The following is a 17914-nucleotide window of genomic DNA, read 5'->3' on the forward strand; positions in this document are numbered from 1 at the left end:
GAAGTAGTCATCTGCCTATGCCACAGGTTGTTATCTGCCACTATGTAGAAGCTGACTCTATAACTGACTTTCAAGCAGCTGTAGGCTTCTAGTAGACACCCCAACAGCCTCCTTTTCCTGACTAACTAATAATGGCTCCCTCAACCTCTCCTGGTAAGGTATATGCTCAGTACTTCAGATGCAGCCACACCGTTTCTGAGTACTGATGCATAATGGCTTCTCTCACCCCAATGACTGCATTTCTAATGTAGGCCAGTATGCAGTTATTCCCACTTGTGATGAGAGCACACTGTTGGCTCATGATCAACTTCCACCATAACCCCTATATCCTTTGCAGCAGGGCTACTCAACAGCCAATTGATACTTACTTCTTTACAATCTTATGTTATCACCATGCTTACCTACCCTCTAACCAGAAAACCAGCTCTTTTCTGCTGTTTTAAGATCCACTTGACTTAAAAACTTGTGCTGTTGACTTGATCTACTGCAGAGATAAGCATCAGCAGCACAATCTGCTTGCAGCTCCCCACACATTTGTGTTCGGGCTGTATCCAGTCTGGTGGTTTTCACTGTTATATAGCTTTCCCTGTTGGCATTCCTCATTGTGGAAAAAGTATCTATCCAACATATTATTCTGTAATCTCTCATTCATTCCTTCCAGGCAGCTAACAACTCAGCTCATGAAAACTCATCTGCAGTCACGAAGGAGTTACAGTTTGTATGTCCAACCAGGAAATTTTAGATGCATGCAGGCAGCCAATAAAAGGAGAGATCAACAGCAGAGCTGACTCATGTTTAGGAAAGCTTCAGTTGCGTTTGAATACAGCTCACAGCTGACTCGAACTTGGTATCTCCACCAGTTTCACCCCATCGTTCCATTGTTTTTATGCCCATATTTGCAGAGGTAAGCTGATTTTTGCTTCCCATTTCTTTTCCTGAGACATTTGTATATTATCAGAATGTAGAGTTTCTCTTAAGGAAAACATCTTTGCTATGAATTACTTTTTAAAAAATTACTTTTAAAATCAGAAACTTGAAATAAATGGCATTGCAGCAGTCTCCCTCCTGCCTCTGCCTGCCCAGCTACAGGAGAAAGACAAAGCTCTCTGAGACTTAATGTCTTACTGAAAAACAATACAGAACTGTTCATTGCAAAGGCCACCTAAGAAATACTGGGGTTGTGGGTTAATAGTGAGTTTCTAAAAGGGTCTAGCAGAAAAAGCATTTGAAAGAGTAGAACAATTGGAAAAAAAAATGGCTTTGGTACCAAACTTTCACTCTGAGGGGTTGAGAGAGACTTTGTTAACTGCAATTCCATGATAGTCCCATATTCCATGATTACTCCTTCCTACTGTTTTAGGTAGCACCCTGGATAAATAAAATATTCTCATTTTATGGTTAAACTCTTCTGGAGATTATCAGAAAAGTTGACGTGTGGAAACAGATGTACAGACTCAGACACAGAGACAGTGGTACTCAGTATGTCATGCTGTGTAACAAACAAGGGTTGAAATGATTTTCATTTTGTTTTTAGAAAATCTCCAGATAAATTAGGTTTTTCAAATCCAAAACAGGAGCTGATGGCTAGCTCTTATTTTTATCTAAGTAGCCACTTAGCAAGAATTTAAAAAAATGTTATAGCTTTACTTGATACAATTTTAATTAAAAACAGATATTTCAGGAATGGTTTAGATACTATATTAATTGCTTGATCTTCCTTGTAGCATGTAGGCTTGGAGTTGAGTAAATTCATTTGGCTATTTAAATGATTATTTATCATAGTATATAATAAAAATGAGACGTAATTCTGCTCCTGACAGCTATCTGATTACTTCCTTTATATTTAGGATTAGTAGATCTGTGTGGTCTGTCTTTGCAACTTTGAAGGCTCATTTGGAAATTTATCTTCATTCAGAGGATTTTTTTTAAATTTTATGTAACTCTTAACCTGTCCATCATCCTCCTACTATACTGGATTTATTCTTTAAGGAATACTTTCAGTGAAGCACCTAAGGCAGCTATTGCTTTTAAACCACAATAATCTAACAGAAAGCAAAAAGTTAAACTGTGCTTTCCTATCAGAATCAAATATTGCTCAAGCTGAACTAGTAAATTAGCTGCTGATTTTTTTTTTTTGTATTTTGATTGTGGCTGGATGCAGAACTGAACCTAGTACCACTCTGATTGGGAATATACCTGCATGGCACATGCTGAGATACTGAGATTAACCAAAAATAAGTTGGTTGTGAACTAAAAGCAGTTCAGCCATGAGCACAGGCTAATTTATCATGAGGTTTTTGTTTCTATTATACCCATGGAGAACAAGTGATGTGCTCAAAAACAGAAGACATTCAGGCTCTCTGTATCCCAGGAGCTCTTTTTATAGCGTTCTTCTTTCAGAAGGACACAGTTCATGCTCAACAGTCTTTACTGGTTACTTCAAATTTTCGGCCCTTTTACTTCAGTTCCCTCACTTGTTTCCCTTCCTAGTCCTAGTCTACAAAACCCTGAAGGGAGTATTCCAGTTCTTCTGGCTCACTGACCACTGATCTTGCTCTATCCTTACCAATGATTTTATCCCAAGTATTTTCTTAATTTGCTTGTTTTCCTCTTTCACCACTGACTTTTGGTTATCTTTTGTCCAATGAGAGTTTTGGCCGAATTTGTGGCTGCTATAAAGACAAAACTCCATTTAGTAAAATTCCACCAGCTTACAATAGCAGAAAATTGGTATTAAAAAAAAAAAGTATGGCTTTTACTTTGCTTTTGTGTTCACATGTGATGTTGTAATAAAGAAGATATGCAGGAATGATGTACAACACACTGACATGAGTTACTGAATAACTGCCTTTTTTATGATAAGCAGGGAAACTATATTTGTCCACATGTAACTAAGATACTAGTTTGTTGCCTACATAATTCAGTATCACTTTAAAGCCACATTTTGTATTATAAACATTTCAAAGTCATCAGATGGAAACAATAATGAGTAATTAATTATCACCTTGAAGCCTCAGATGGCAAGTTATGGTCCAGACACTCCTTTGCAATTAGGGCATTTTCCCTGTCTTTATAAGGAAAGTCTGACACAGATCACCCTGTTGGATTAGGGTGATAGTTATCTGGGAAGTAAGGGGTAGTGCAACTTCACTGTGCTTTGGTGACGGCGACAAAATGCAGTTCTTAAAACTTTTTTTTTTCCTGACATTTTTTCCCTGAAGCCAGACATCAAGAAATGGCTAAATCATTACCTGTGGTAGCCCAGGAAGATTTGGATAGCTTTACCTTGACCAGGACAGGCTCAGGCTTTGCACTCAAAGCTTTTCATATTTCTTGGAACACTCACATCTCTGTGAAGCTGCTGACCAGTCAGGACACTACAGAGAGGTATGTGTCTTATTTGGCCAACTAACCACAGATGTGCAGCCCAGACCTGCAGTAATGGCACCAGAATGAAACATGGATGCCAAGGGTCATCAATCCCTAAACACATCTCCATTCCTAGAAAGCACAGAATCATAGAATGGTTTGGGTTGGAAAGGACCTCAAGATCATCTAGTTCCAGCCCCCTGCCATGGGCAGGGACACTTCACACTAGACCATGTTGCTCAAGGCTCTGAACAGCCTGGCCTTGAACACCACCAGGGATGGAGCATTCACAACTTCCTTGACCAATCCATTCCAGTGCCTCACCACCCTTACAGTAAAGAACATCTTCCTTATATATATCCTAAAAATCCCCTTTTCAAGTTTGAACCCATTACCCCTTGTCCTATCACTAGTTGCTGATGAAGAGTCCCTCTCTGGCACCCTTGTAGACCCCCTTCAGACATTGGAAGGCTGCTATGAGGTCTCCATGCAGCCTTCTCTTCTCCAGGGACTTCAAACAGCCCCAGCTTTCTTAGCCTGTCTTTGTATGGGAGGTGCTCCAGCCCCCTGATCATCCTCATGGCCTCCTCTGGACTTGCTCCAACAGCTCCATGTCCCTCTTTTGTTGAGGACACCAGAACTGCACAAAACACTCCAGGTGGGGTCCCGCAAGAGCAGAGGGGCACGATCACCTCCTTCGCCATGCTGGTCATACTCCTTTTGATGCAGTCCAGGACACAGTTGTCTTTCTTGCCAAATCCTGACTAGCCAAGAGGCAGTTTTAGTGAGAAGCAAGTTCTATGTTTTTTACAAATATTTATAAACTTAGACCTTAATCCTGAAGTCATTAGTTATCTTTATTATAATAATATCTACAAACCTTGATCAGTAACACTCAGCATGCTATGGTATTATATCTTTCTGGTAATCCCTGAAGAAATCTCGGTTGAAATTAATCTAAAACAGCATGTACAGGTGAGAGAGTAGAGAAATGGGAGGAGAGAAGGATAATGGTTGGGGTTACAGGGCAGTGAAATGTGCACATGCCCTAATTACGAAAATAAGTGACAGACATCAGGTTACTGACCACAAAATTCTAGTCTGCAGAAAATTTCCAAGAATAACCATGAGTTATTTTTGAGGAAAAAAGAGCAAAGCATTTTAGGGAATGGGCTGACCAGGCTGTTTAACAAAAAAGGAGTGTCTGATCTGCACCTACAGACTAGTCTTGTTAACCGAGAGCACTGCCATTCAGGTGGCTTTTGTTAAAGGCAAAATACAGATGTGTTCTATTCAAATACATTCTGTTTCATTTTTTTTCCACCACAAAGGCAGGGGAAGAAAAAATGGTATTTCATATAACTATTTTTAAATTAACAGTTTATATTGTCAGTGAGATGTCAAAAACCAAATGCTGCCAGATTTTGGGAATGCAAATATTAAAGGTTGGTTGTTCTGTTTTTTTGTGTGGTTGGGGGGAAGACTGCTCTTCTTTTTAGACACTAGATGTCCAGCAATTTTGTCATCTGAACAAAAGTTACTTGTTTGGTATCTTGTCTGAAGAAAAAAGATTCCTCTACCCCCTATTCACATTTTCTTTGAATCAAATAAACAAACCCCAATCTAAAATAGTTAAAATCACAGTTAAAATTTCCTTTGCTTTGAACATGCTATCCTGGTGGGACAACTTTTCACTCAGACTTGTTCACTTAAACTAAAGTCACTGTTTTGCTTTTCTCTCACTCACTATCATACTGATCTCTAGTTTACACCACAGTGTTTAGGTAATCTGGGACAATAAATTGTGTTTCACTCTGGCTGCAAAACGTTTAACTGTGTGCCCATGATAAATATTTAGGTTTGTGGAAATAAGTATTAGAACAGGCAGGGCTGTGAAACTTCCAGTGATTAGTTTACAGGCTTGTGAATCAGCACAGTAAGTATGAGAAAATGAGCCTGAAGTCTCAGTGTAAAGGCTATTTTGAATAATGAGAATGAGCCCCAGGTCTGTTGAAATCAAATGAATTTTTAATTCATCTCAATAAATTTTTATCTTACAAGCACCACAGAGTAGAGATACTCAGATCTTTAAAATCAAGCATAAAATTAACAAAAACTGAACTTGTAGCAGAAGTTTAGTTATTTCCAGTGCACAACTGAATTGATAGTTCAGGATTTCCTGTGCATGAAGAAGTAGGTGTGTAGATAAAGAAACTTTATTCATCTTATGATGAGCAAAGCAAATCTTGGCTCTCCTCCATAAATAAACTGTTTGAATTCAGGTCTCCATTCCAGCCACAGCTGAGCTTGAATCAAATTTGGCAAAGTTACTAGAGTGGTACTGCTTACATCAGATCTGAATTTGGCTTCCCTTTTACATCAAGCTATGACATGCTACATCATGTATCATTTATAGAACATGGTTCCATTACATAAGCATGAAAGATCATCATAAATGTGGATCTTGCTGGTAGCAAAAGGATACAATTTCTTGGGAACAGTAAGAGGGAAAAAACCCTTGATTTTTCTTAATCTAGCATTTAATTTAATTCACCTTTCTCCTGCTTCTGCTCTCGATCCTGGTTTAAATGGTGCTCTGATGTTCATATTAAGCATCCAGAGATCTTTCACATTATACTAGAAAATTTCACTACACAAGAGATTGCTTCATTTTCTTAGGATTGTTTGGAAGATGATATAATATTGTTTTATTAGTAGAACTTTTGTTCAGCCATATGGTTGTCCCTCATTTCCGTGCCCTACACTCTCATTTGTAGCTGAAATTCCCTTCAGTCAACCTGCCTCTACACCTTCTTCTTTTGCTTTTTTTACAGGGAGTGGAAGTTGCTACTTCAGGATATAGCAAGTGTGAAATACTGTGAGTCTGAACACCTTCTGCCTCCTCTTGGGATTTACCAGTATCATGGACTCTTGGGGATAGTGACTGAATGGATGAACAATGGATCCCTCCATTTGCTCATTCATGAGGTACATAAAAGAAAGCATCTTTTATGTGACAAAATTAATGCAAGGTCAGCCAACAGAGATCAGTCAGCATGTAAATTATGGACAGTAGTCATAGCCAATCTGTCTTTAGCTTACGTATTGTACTTTCATTTATTGTCAGATTAGTATGTGATTAATAACCATTTCACACAACCAAACCCTGTATTTTGTGTTACTTAGCACCAGCTGTACCCAGAACTTCCACTGCCCTTACTCATAAGGATCCTGTCGGATGTGGCTGAAGGGCTATATCACCTTCACAATCTTGGACCTGCTTTCTGCCACTGCAGTCTGAAACCTTCGAATGTGCTTTTGGATACACAGTACAGAGCCAAGGTAGGGGCTTCTATTTTTAGCTTATTGACGTCAAATCCAGGGATTGTCCTATTGTTGCATATATTTATCTCAACAGTCAACATTTAATACCAAAGCTTGAGGCATTCTTTCTAAAATTTACTTTTTCTCCTATCTCTCTAGATATCAGATTATGGTCTGAGCAGCTGGAGGAAACAGCAATTGAGATCAGACCTGAATAACTGCAATCAGAGAACCTGCCAGGATTTAGTGTACTTCCCTCCTGAAGTTCTCGAAGGAGGCCTTCCTTCCCAGGAAGGTGATATTTACAGGTGAATGACATTTCTAGGTCATACCTATTCCTTGCTATTCTACAATGTTGCTGAAATACTCATTTTCAAAGATACTACAGTAAGAATAATGCAGTAGGATTGTATTCCACATTAGGCCAATTAGAGCAATGAATTAAATGTGAAATACCCCATACTTGGTGAATAATATACCAAGGCTAAGAACTGTGTACAAAGTTCATCACATAAATATTTATACAATGAACCTAAAAGTTTTAAAAGTGTAACATAGCTGCCAAAACTTTCATATACAGTTAGAGACCTACTAACTACTTCACATAGTTTCTAAGCATGAACTATTGTTGACTTGAGTTTTGGGAAGAACTGTTTACACCTAGATGAAGCCCAAGTAAAAGTAAGACCTTTCTCTCCATAATATCTAGTTAAGGCCCTATGGAATCTCTGCTGGAATAACCTACTAAGCCACTCAAGTATTCATTCTTTTTAACAAAGTGATTTATACAAAGAAGGATTAACTACTGCCACATGTCCCTTTCGGATATGTTACATGCTCTGTGGTTTTCTCAACGAATGAGACAAGCTCAGACTGCAACTGCTGTTTGTATGGACATGCATCTCTACAACCGGCACAGAGTCTATGGACCAATATTCATAGAATCATAGAATAGTTAGGATTGGAAAGGACCTTAAGATCATCTAGTTCCAACCCCCCTGCCATGGGCAGGGACACCTCACACTAAACCATATCACCCAAGGCTTCATCCAACCTGGTATTGAACACTGCCAGGGATGGAGCATTCACTACCTCCCTGGGCAACCCATTCCAGTACCTCACCACCCTAACAGTAAAGAATTTCTTCCTTATGTCCAGTCTAAACCTCTGCTGTTTAAGTTTCAACCCGTTACCCCTTGTCCTATCACTACAGTCCCTAATGAATAGTCCCTCCCCAGCATCCCTGTAGGCCCCTTCAGATACTGGAAGGCTGCTATGAGGTCTCCACGCAGCCTTCTCTTCTCCAGGCTGAACAGCCCCAGCTTTCTCAGCCTGTCTTCATATGGGAGGTGCTCCAGTCCCCTGATCATCCTCGTGGCCCTCCTCAAGACTTGCTCTAACAGTACCATGTCCTTTCTATGTTGAGGACACCAGAACTGCACACAGTACTTCAAGTGAGGTCTCATGAGAGCAGAGTAGAGGAGCAGGATCACCTCCTTCGACCTGCTGGTCACGCTCCTCTTGATGCAGCCCAGGATACGGTTGGCTTTCTGGGCTGTGAGTGCACACTGCTGGCTCATGTTCATTTTCTCATTGACTAACACCCCCAAGTACTTCTCTGCAGGACTACCATGAATTTCCTTTTTGCCCAACCTGTAGCTGTGCCTAGGATTGCTCCGACCCAGGTGTAGGACCTTGCACTTGGCATGGTTAAACTTCATGAGGTTGGCATGAGCTTATAAATAACTTTTAAGCATGATCACACTGCTGCTTTTAGAGCTTTTATGGATGCAACAAATTTAAACTCCTACTTTGTTGTCACAGAGGCAGACACTAAGATGAGTTAAATAATGCACACACTTGAGGATACTTATAAATGATATGACTAATCTGGTGTTGTTCCTAAACACAAGATTTGTGTGTAGGAAGAGTGGAGCCTTACTTTCAGGTAGCGTAATCAATTTTCCAACATGTCACTCTCATATAATTTTAGATGTCCAGATGTGACTCAATGCATGCCATAGGTGCATGTCTAGACAGTGGTGCAACAGAGAAAACGTGTCATATATGAAGTATTAGGTATATATAAGTTATGTGTATGTCCATATCACATTAATACCGTCCTAGAGGTTACTTAAGTAACAGCACTTTCAGATTTTATGTGGAAAAAAGGCACAAGAGAGGGTTCTTTTAAACACTGTAATTCAGCACTACAGCAAGATACATGAGTAAGCAGTTGTGTTTATCCTAGAACTGCTATTCCCCTTTTGATTGCTTTGCTTCTGACTCATCTGTAGCCTGCCTTCTCTCATCCAGCAGCCTCTGTGCTTCTGATCTTGCAGACTGGTCTTTTTTTAACAACCATAGTTTATATTAACTGATTTGTGGGTTGTATATGTAGATCTATGGTATCACTGGAATACTCCAAAGGATGCTAGGAAAAGAAAAAGGTATTTGGAGCCCCATCAAAATTTGCTGAAACAAACACACACAGTGGGTTAGAATCAAGGTTTTGGTAGGTTAATTGACGTTTCTGTCAGTACCTACTGAAAATCCAGCTCTTTCAGCTGCTATTAACTTACTGCGAAACAAAATTGATAGAGAAAGGGAAACAGAAGGTTCTGAAATTCACAAAAACAAATGGAGATAAGGAGGTAACCTGAAATGTAATTCTAATTAATCCTATGTTAAAAAAAAAAAACTGATTTATTATAAGAACAGCTCAGCTAACAACTGAAAATGCAGGACAAAGGATCTCATCAGATTAAGAAAGACTTGGATAGACTTTATGTCAAAAAACTCTCTCTTTAACCAATGAACTTGCTCTTGGCCATGAGAATATAAATACAGATTGTAAACTAATGGATGCCCTTTCACTGTTCTTTTTTTGTTGTTTTGGGTTATTTTCCCCAAGTTTTGGAATCCTGTGCTGGGAGAGCCTAAGCAGACGGAAACCTTTTGAAGGTATTTCTCTATTGTTCATGTCAGACTTTGTACTGCATTAGTTTTTTCCAGAATTCCCTCACTGTAGGGAAATTATGATAGAAAGAGCACTGTCTTTTCAGATGTCCCTTTGCTTGCTTTTATATTGTTACAGCACGAAGTTCCATGTTACAGGATGTAAAGATTAGAATACCTCAACAAGTCCTCAGTGTTTCCAAGGCAGCGGATCTTTCTGATGAGGAAAAGCATAGCTTCTTAACCCAGTTTTACCATATCTCTGTGCTTGCTGAAGCACACTGTTACTGAGATGGGTTTTCCACTTACCTTTAGTGAGAAAGAAAAAGGACCGTTTCGGTGACAAGTAGCTCCCTTGATGAGCTGAATGTTCATTTTTAAAGTTGTCATGGATTTGTAATCCTGATCAAGAAATTCCAGTTCATGCTGAATTCTCTCAAAGTAAGCAGGGAATCTTACTTTCTCAGATGAAAATGTGAACCCTTCTAAAGAACTTTGGTTTGCCAAGCACTGAGTAACAGTTGTCACAGTCTAGGAATGATCCCTGTTTCATGGAGGTGGAGATCAATAAAAGTATTCTTTGCTATAGGCTCCATTCTGCATGGCAAAACTGAGGGAAGGACTCCTGTATTTTACAGGCTGAGGACTTTAAAGAAAAACTGCATAGAACAAGAGAATCTTTATGTTCATGCCGCTTGTGGCTGCCATCTTGTGGTTAAACAAAGTAGATCTTATTTTTTGTACAATAGGAGCTACGTTGTAATTCAGGTGCGAGGCCTTACATAAAACTGTGCTGAGAATATCCCATAATAATTACAAGTAATCCTGAAGTATCTGTGCATGTACTGTTCAATGCATATTTACATGCCTATTTGTGACCTGTTATTTGGACAGTTCCTTATCCTGAAACATCCTGTTGCAGTAAGTAGTTAAAAGTTATTACTACTATTTATTACTACTACTATTTGTAGTAGTTATTATTACTACAAAATTATTTACTCTTGTAAATAGCATATATATTTACAAAAGTGTTAATATATTTTTGCTTATTAAAAAGCAGTCTTTGTTTTAAAATACACAAAATAATTTATACTTAATATAATCTTGGGAGTTCTGAGGTTTTTAGTATTTTTTGCAGTGATGTTTTCCTAAAAGTTGCAGGTCAAACAACCCTCCTGGAAGTTCTGACAGGAATCTGCAGTAATTTACGGCCTGGCATTTCAGAGAAGTTTATACCAAGCAATTTGCCTGAGAGGAATAAACTTTTGTACCTTATCACTCTGTGCTGGCATCAAGAACCAGATTACAGACCACGTACTACCGGTAACATTCAGGATTTGCTTTCTTTGCAAGATCTGTAATGGAGATAGTCTTGCTGGGAACATTGCTCTAGCACTCTAAATCAGGAACAGTGAAGTGGAAGTAGTCTTTTAAATCATCAGAGTACTACAGATGTTTTTCTAATTGAAGCTTCCTACCAGAACTGACTTTTATCCAAAACTGTCTATAGTATAAAGTTATAATGAGTACAAATAAAGAAAGGGATATTATTAGCAACATATATTAGTTTAACAAAGATCTAGCTGTCTTTCTTGATTCCAATGCACAACCAGTTCCCTTTTAAGTGTGCTATAGTTTACTTTAGTAGATTATTATGTTTCAAAGATAGCCAATAAATGTTAAAATTGTGATACTTGAGGACTTTTGAGTAAACCTGCTAAGCTGAAGTGCTGAGGAAGAGACTTGAATATAGCTTTCTTGTGACAGATTTATATATTCATGTATAAAACCTTAGCAATTATGTTCACGGTATCTGTATGAACTTACAAGAAAATGTGATTTTAGCGTGACTGTAACCATTCTGTAAGATCATGTCAAAAGGGGAATGAAGAGGAGATGTTAAGATGGAAGTTGTAATAAACTAATTTCAACTAGTTGATCCAGCTACTCAGTATAATAGTAGTTGCAATCTGCTAATGCCTACATACATGTTTTCAAATATAACGTGGTATTCAAAGTGCTTTATTACCCCTGCAGAATGTGTAGACCTTCTAAATGGAATTTTGACCAATATAAGTAAGGAGGCAATTTCCACTGCAATCTACAGTCTGATGGATGCAAAGGTTAGTGCAAAATTAAGTTTTGTTATCCTCAAAGGACATTATTTGATTCTTTCCACTGCAATCTTTATAGTCCAAAACCAGAAAAGGCTTTGTCTTTATTGTTTTATTTGCATGCCAGAGAGCTGGAAAGTGCCCTGTGGCACTTCATTTAGGAGCTGTAGAAAACAGGTATCGTGAGGTTCTCTAGAAACTACATCAAGTGCTACCTGGGATTATAACAATAATAATCCCAGCATTTGATCAGGCACTTCATCAGGGTAAGTGCTAGCTTCTTTCTGGTCACCAACTCTAGTCAGACTGGTAAACTCATGTGAGAACAAATATCAGCCTCACGTAGAGCAGATTAGGGCTAGAACCAAGGACAATTTCTGTTGTATATCCTGGTTAGAAGACATCTAGTTCAAAACCTGGACAGTGCTTTTATCTGTTGTAGCAACACTAGTATCAGCACTTTTCTGTATGCTTCACTGCTTCTAAACTAGCATGCTTAGGCACAAGACACTGCGTGTCCTAGGCTACAAGAGGGCTCCTTGATACCACAGGAATGGTCAGGGAATGGTCAACATTGCCATGGGAAATCTGGCACAAACCTTACTGCCACAATTATAGCTGTATCACATCTAGCTGACTTAGTTATAATGAGGAAACTAGTGACACATGCTTCAGCCCTTGAACAAGTATTATGACTCCATCTGGAATTTACACAACCCATACTGTGTTACTGATTTCATCACTGTGCTTATGCACAGTTGTTTATGTTAACAAACCCTGGACTATTTCTACATGCTGCAATCCTGTTCTGGGATATAGAACATATGATCAATGTTTTAACAGGTGGCACAGTTATAGTACAAATAATTTTTGCTACTGTTGAAGTTTATTTAGGCTTTTACTGCCAAACATTCCATAATCTACTGCTTCCATCTCCCTTGAGCAAGCTTTTATTTTTCTATTATTTGATAAATAAGCAAAGAGTGCTATTTATTATTCAAACAACTGAATTGATAATATGTCCAAAATTAGTACGAAAATGCTCTTGGGGATTCTTGAAAATGGATTTATTCGTAAGTGTTGAAGTATAGAAATATCATGGTTTAAATTCATCCAATAACTCAGCATCCTACAGCTGCTCACTCACACCTCACCTTTCCCCCCACCTCCCCCCCCCCGCCAGGAGGAAGGGGAGAACTGAAAGAACATAAAACCCACAGGTTGAAATAAGAACAGCTTAATAACTGAAGTACAATATCCTGCTACTACTAATAAAAGGGAAATAACAACAGGAGAGAATATAAACTAAAAAGTTGAAAGGAAAACCACAATAAGCCCAAGTGAGGTGCAATACAATTGCTCACCACCCACTGACTGATACCCAGCCTGCCCTGAGCAGCAATTAGTCCCTCCTGGGTGACTCCCCCCAGTTTATATACTGGGCATGATGTGCTGTGGCATGGAATAGCCACTTGGCTAGTTTGGGTCAGGTGTCCTGGCTCTGCTTCATCCTGGCTTCTTGTGCCCCTCATCACTGGCAGAGCATGAGAGATTGAAAAGTCCTTGAAAAGTAAGTGCTACTGAGTGAGAACTAAAACATTAGTGTGTTATCAGCACTGCTGTCAGACTAAAGCCAAAACACAGCACTGCATCAGCTACCACGAAGAAAATTAACTCCACCCAAGCTGAAAACAGGACAAGGAACTAAAAAGTAGTTTTAACAAATCTGCTGCAGATGTAAAAAAATGGAAAAAAGTGACAAGTATTGACACATCCTTATTGCAGACAGTTTGGCATACTAAACACAGGATGGCCTTGCTGTTTGGATGCTTAAAGGAAAATATGTTACAGCAAGTTCAATCTCTCTCTCAGTCTCTCAATATAGGGCTATTTTCTCCTTCCCCTGCATGATTCAAACCAGTGTTCTATAACAAATTTGAAACAGCAGAAACAGTAACAAGATAGAGATTCGTGCCTGCTTACATGTATTAAAATGCAAAATTGCTCTGTACAGTTCACCATTACTATATATCCATGTACTTAGACATAATATATATTGTTAGTAAAAATCGCTATTGTCAGTATAAATTCTTGCTCCTGACAACTATGAACTGAACAAACCATATGTATACTTACTAGAGTTATTGTGCTATTTTCTTCCAGGAGACAGCACTTAATGCATGCAAAGATTCAGAAATATACACATTGCAGACAGGCATATGCAATTCAGAGGTAAGTATATTGCATGAGAGTCTTACAAGAGCTCTTCATAAACTGTTTGTTTTTCACGTCAGCCCTCACAACGTGTAATACAAACACTGAGGGGGAAAAATGTCCCTCACCCTTTTTGTCTCTAATCAGGATAACGCCACCCAGTTAACAAACAAACCCCACTGTTTGCCTTCTTCTAAGCAGCTGACTCTTGCAAAAATAACCTCCTCCACTTAAGAATTGCTTTGAACATCTCCTTCTCAAATAGGTCCTAATGAAATTGCAAAAAAATGTAAACTTTCTTGTAGTGTTTTCAAAATGATGTCTGGAAAAAATCTTAGGCTAAATTCTAGTATTTTCAACCAGTTTTCTTAGAGCAAGGACAACTGTTTTATCATAACTCCAAAATACAGTTAACTCCCATTTTTAATGCAATTTTGGCACTTCTGGCAGGCCTGCAAATGCTGAAAGATGCAGAGAGAGAACTGATGCTCACATGCCTGGGTCAGAGCTAGTTTTAAACAGGTCAAGTCCTAGTGACACCATGGCTGCAGAAGCAATCTAGGACTGCAGTAAATCCTAGGACAGTTAGCCTATGGATCTGTGCTGCCACAGTGACCCAAGGTAAATAGCTAAAGTTGAACTAAGTACATCTGTAGGCTCAACAGCAGCATAACCACACCGCCCTGCAATGTGATACTCCTGCCTTATACTCCATGAGAAAACTGTTTAGAAAAGCTTTTGGAACAAAGCTTCCAAGAATATAATTCTCCATTTTGTTCTTTTTCAGGTCATCTGTCCACAAAAAAAAAACAATTTAATCAGCAAGAAAATTCCTTTTATAGTGCCAAGCTTGTCAACTATTCTACTTGGTAGAGGTACAAACAATGCAAGAAGAGAAAATATTCTAGAAACAGGTCTGTTAAACACTATCCCACAGAATGCCAACACAGAATGTTCTCTATCTTGAAACATATTCAGCTCCAGCTATTCTATTATCCACTGTTCCATATACAAATGTTATTTCCCTTGTAAAATTGTCCCTTCTCATACTACAGCTGTGCTCTCTGTTAGTAGTATCTGAAGCATGAGTTCCCTGCAGAAAACCAGAGATGCCATAATATTTTTTTGATTAAGTGTACAGATCAAAAAGTCTTTTTTGCTAATTTTCTTTTAGAGCCCTGACCGGTAACATGCAGCTGCCTTTCCCTTGCACATCAAATATTTACAGAACAAGTCCCTTCTGGGAACAACACTGCCTTGTGCTACAAGCAATAAATGTTTTTTTTCCTAATTTGCTATTTAAAAAAGGAGATATGTTTTAAGAAGACTGTGTTGGATGAGGGCTTGGAGCAACCTGGTCTAGTGGAAGGTGTCCCTGTCTGGGGCAGGGGGTTGGAACTAGATAAGCTTTAAGGCCTCTTCCAACTCAAACAGGTCTATGATTCCTGGTGATTACCATTCCTATATTAATAACTTTCTTTGCCTTTCCAATGTGGATTTGTCCTATAAAAGTGTTTAAATTTATGTCAAGAAGACATATATTTCCTAAAAACTTTTTCAGTACTCCTCATGCCTTTAAACTTAACACAAAAGTTGAGCCATAGGAAACCAATTAACTTAGAGCAACATCTGCATTTCCAAGCATGTTAGTTTTGATCAACAGTCTGCCAGACTTACCGACAGAAAAGAATGTTCCATAACTTCAGAAACTAATTCCTACAGACAGTTTGAAAAAGTCAGATGTGTGTAGCAATATATGCAAAATATTCTTTGGAAGGGCCCAACAAACAGCTAGTAATAAATAAGTGCTCTCAAGTTAGTCTTCCATTGCAATCTCTTACACAATGGCTGACATGTATGATGTCCTGTTTTTCAATTCAAGGCTCTTATCTTACTCATATCAAACTTTTCCTAGATCACACAGGCTCTGACAGTAGAAACTCAAATTCCTTTAGCACGATTCCCTTATCTGGTTCAATTGCAAGCGAAAAAAGCAGTCAGCATAACAAGCCAGCACTGGCTCTGAAGCACAGAGCACAACCTTTGCATCTTGAACAAGCAGTTACAGGTAAGACACACTTTCAGTTTGAGGTGGCAATATTCTCCTTGGCCAGATCTTACTGATTAAATTGTTTAAAGTTTGGAGGGCACGGATCCCTCTAAATTCTGTGCATATTTTCAGGTACTTAGTCTAGTAACTCCTCCAAACTTGATACATATGTCTCACGAGTCAATTTGTGTATAGATGCTCCCATGCTCTCGGAAGCTCAAGCACCAGCCACCAAGGACACTGGCTTGTTTGGGTCATATTCACACTGGTTCTGAAAAGAGCACAGTAAGAATACAAACAGTATAGCATACAGTGAATGTGAAACACATTAGCTGCTTATGTCTGAGATTTATTTATTTATTTAATTTTATCTGTGTATTTTATACCTCTACAGAAGTAGCTACTGACTACCAAAATAGCTGAGCAGGAGGAGAGGGGACCATCCACTTCCTTACTTACATGGTCTCACTTCTTCTACTGAAGAAACAGTAAAGTCTGGCTTTTGATTTGTGAAACCTGCCTCTGCCTGTAGCTTTGTGAGCTTTTTTGCTAACTTCTGGCAAGATGGCCCATGATGTTTCTCACATCTAACTGGCTGTTATTCTCCACTTCAACTTACTTCCAGAATTAATGTAATTTCTGGATAAATCAACAGACTAGCTCATGCAGTAGAAGTTCATCACAGATCTCTACTGGCAACAGACAGTTATTCATTTTCTCTTGGTGTATGGTATTTACTGTACACTAAACCCACTAATGTTAGTAATAAGTATTCTAATTGGTTTGTGAAGAGACAGAACCGAAAGCTCTTGGCTGCTTTGAGGTATTTACGTCTGTTACTAGTTTAGCTTTGACATATATTCAAGTTTCCTGTTTCATGCTACATGTTTTGAACAGTCCTGCTATGCTGAATAATCTATTACCTATTCTTCCACTTTCTAGAGGACAAAATTTTCTCATCTATGTCAAGATAAGCTATTTTGCATAATGTTTCATACAGGTGTTAGATGGATAGCACAAGACCTGAAAATCTCCTCCCCTTACAAAATCTGAATACTTAATAATCTTTAGAAACACTTATCTTCTGTAATCAGATCTTCATGAGTTTCAAACAAAAATTGAAAACACATTGGACTAGTTTTGAACAAAGAATGCCAATAAACTACCTTCTCCTTTCCTCTACTGAGTTTATATTTCTGGTGTTGATGCTATCACTTGCTAACAACTTCAGGAAGAAAACAGAACTTAGTTTATCTTATTTTGTTTCCTTTTCACTCAAGATCCTTGCCGCAAAGGAAACTGCTGTCAAATACTAGCCTGCCAGAGACAGCCCATACTGAACTGCATGACAGAAGGACGCCTCAACAACATCCTTGATGTCCTTCGCTCACAGCAAATGTTGTCCCGAATGGATTATGAAACAATTACCTCTTACCCCACAGTGACTGGCCGTGCTCGGGCATTGTTGGACATTTGCCTTTGCCTTGGAGAGAGGGCAGCCCAGGCAGTAGTAACTGTACTTTCAGTGACCAAATGCAGTCCTTTGGGACAACACAGCCATTCCCCAGACTATCCTGCTAAGGGGACAGGCTGATGTTGTGACGGGGTTTTTTTTCCCAATTTATTGCATGCATCAGAGCACTGGTAATTTGTAACAGTAATGATTCATGTTAATTCCTCATAACCCATTGATTGAAATCACTTATTTCTTAATGTAATGTGAAATATCAAACTGCTTAAAGCTTATGGTATTGTGCTTGTACTGAAGCTAGTTCATTAGCTAAGATTTCTATTGTCATTGCCTCCATGTTCTACAGTTATCCTGATATCACAAAATAATATGGAATAAATTATACCAAGTAAGAGTAAAGGTAGAAGAATCAAA

At 38.7% G+C, this 17914-nt stretch overlaps 1 protein-coding gene across 2 annotated transcripts; it reads left to right on the plus strand.

Annotated features, from left to right (window-relative positions):
- Positions 1–804: 804 nt before the first annotated feature.
- Positions 805–17914, plus strand: LOC101869891 (receptor-interacting serine/threonine-protein kinase 2-like). Of its 2 annotated transcripts, none has more exons than XM_031051953.1 (12): positions 805–904; positions 3222–3387; positions 6204–6357; positions 6556–6711; positions 6853–7001; positions 9608–9657; positions 10807–10974; positions 11689–11774; positions 13929–13997; positions 14767–14893; positions 15895–16047; positions 17310–17914. In XM_031051953.1, exons 2-12 carry the CDS (start codon positions 3236–3238, stop codon positions 17621–17623), a joined length of 1578 nt encoding a protein of 525 aa, XP_030907813.1. In that variant the 5' UTR covers positions 805–904; positions 3222–3235; the 3' UTR covers positions 17624–17914. The 2 variants fall into 2 exon arrangements, with proteins under 2 accessions (XP_030907813.1, XP_030907814.1); XM_031051954.1 differs by having other exon boundaries at positions 10813–10974.

The sequence above is a fragment of the Melopsittacus undulatus genome, chromosome Z (assembly GCF_012275295.1).
Source record: "Melopsittacus undulatus isolate bMelUnd1 chromosome Z, bMelUnd1.mat.Z, whole genome shotgun sequence".
Taxonomy (NCBI): Eukaryota; Metazoa; Chordata; class Aves; order Psittaciformes; family Psittaculidae; genus Melopsittacus; species Melopsittacus undulatus.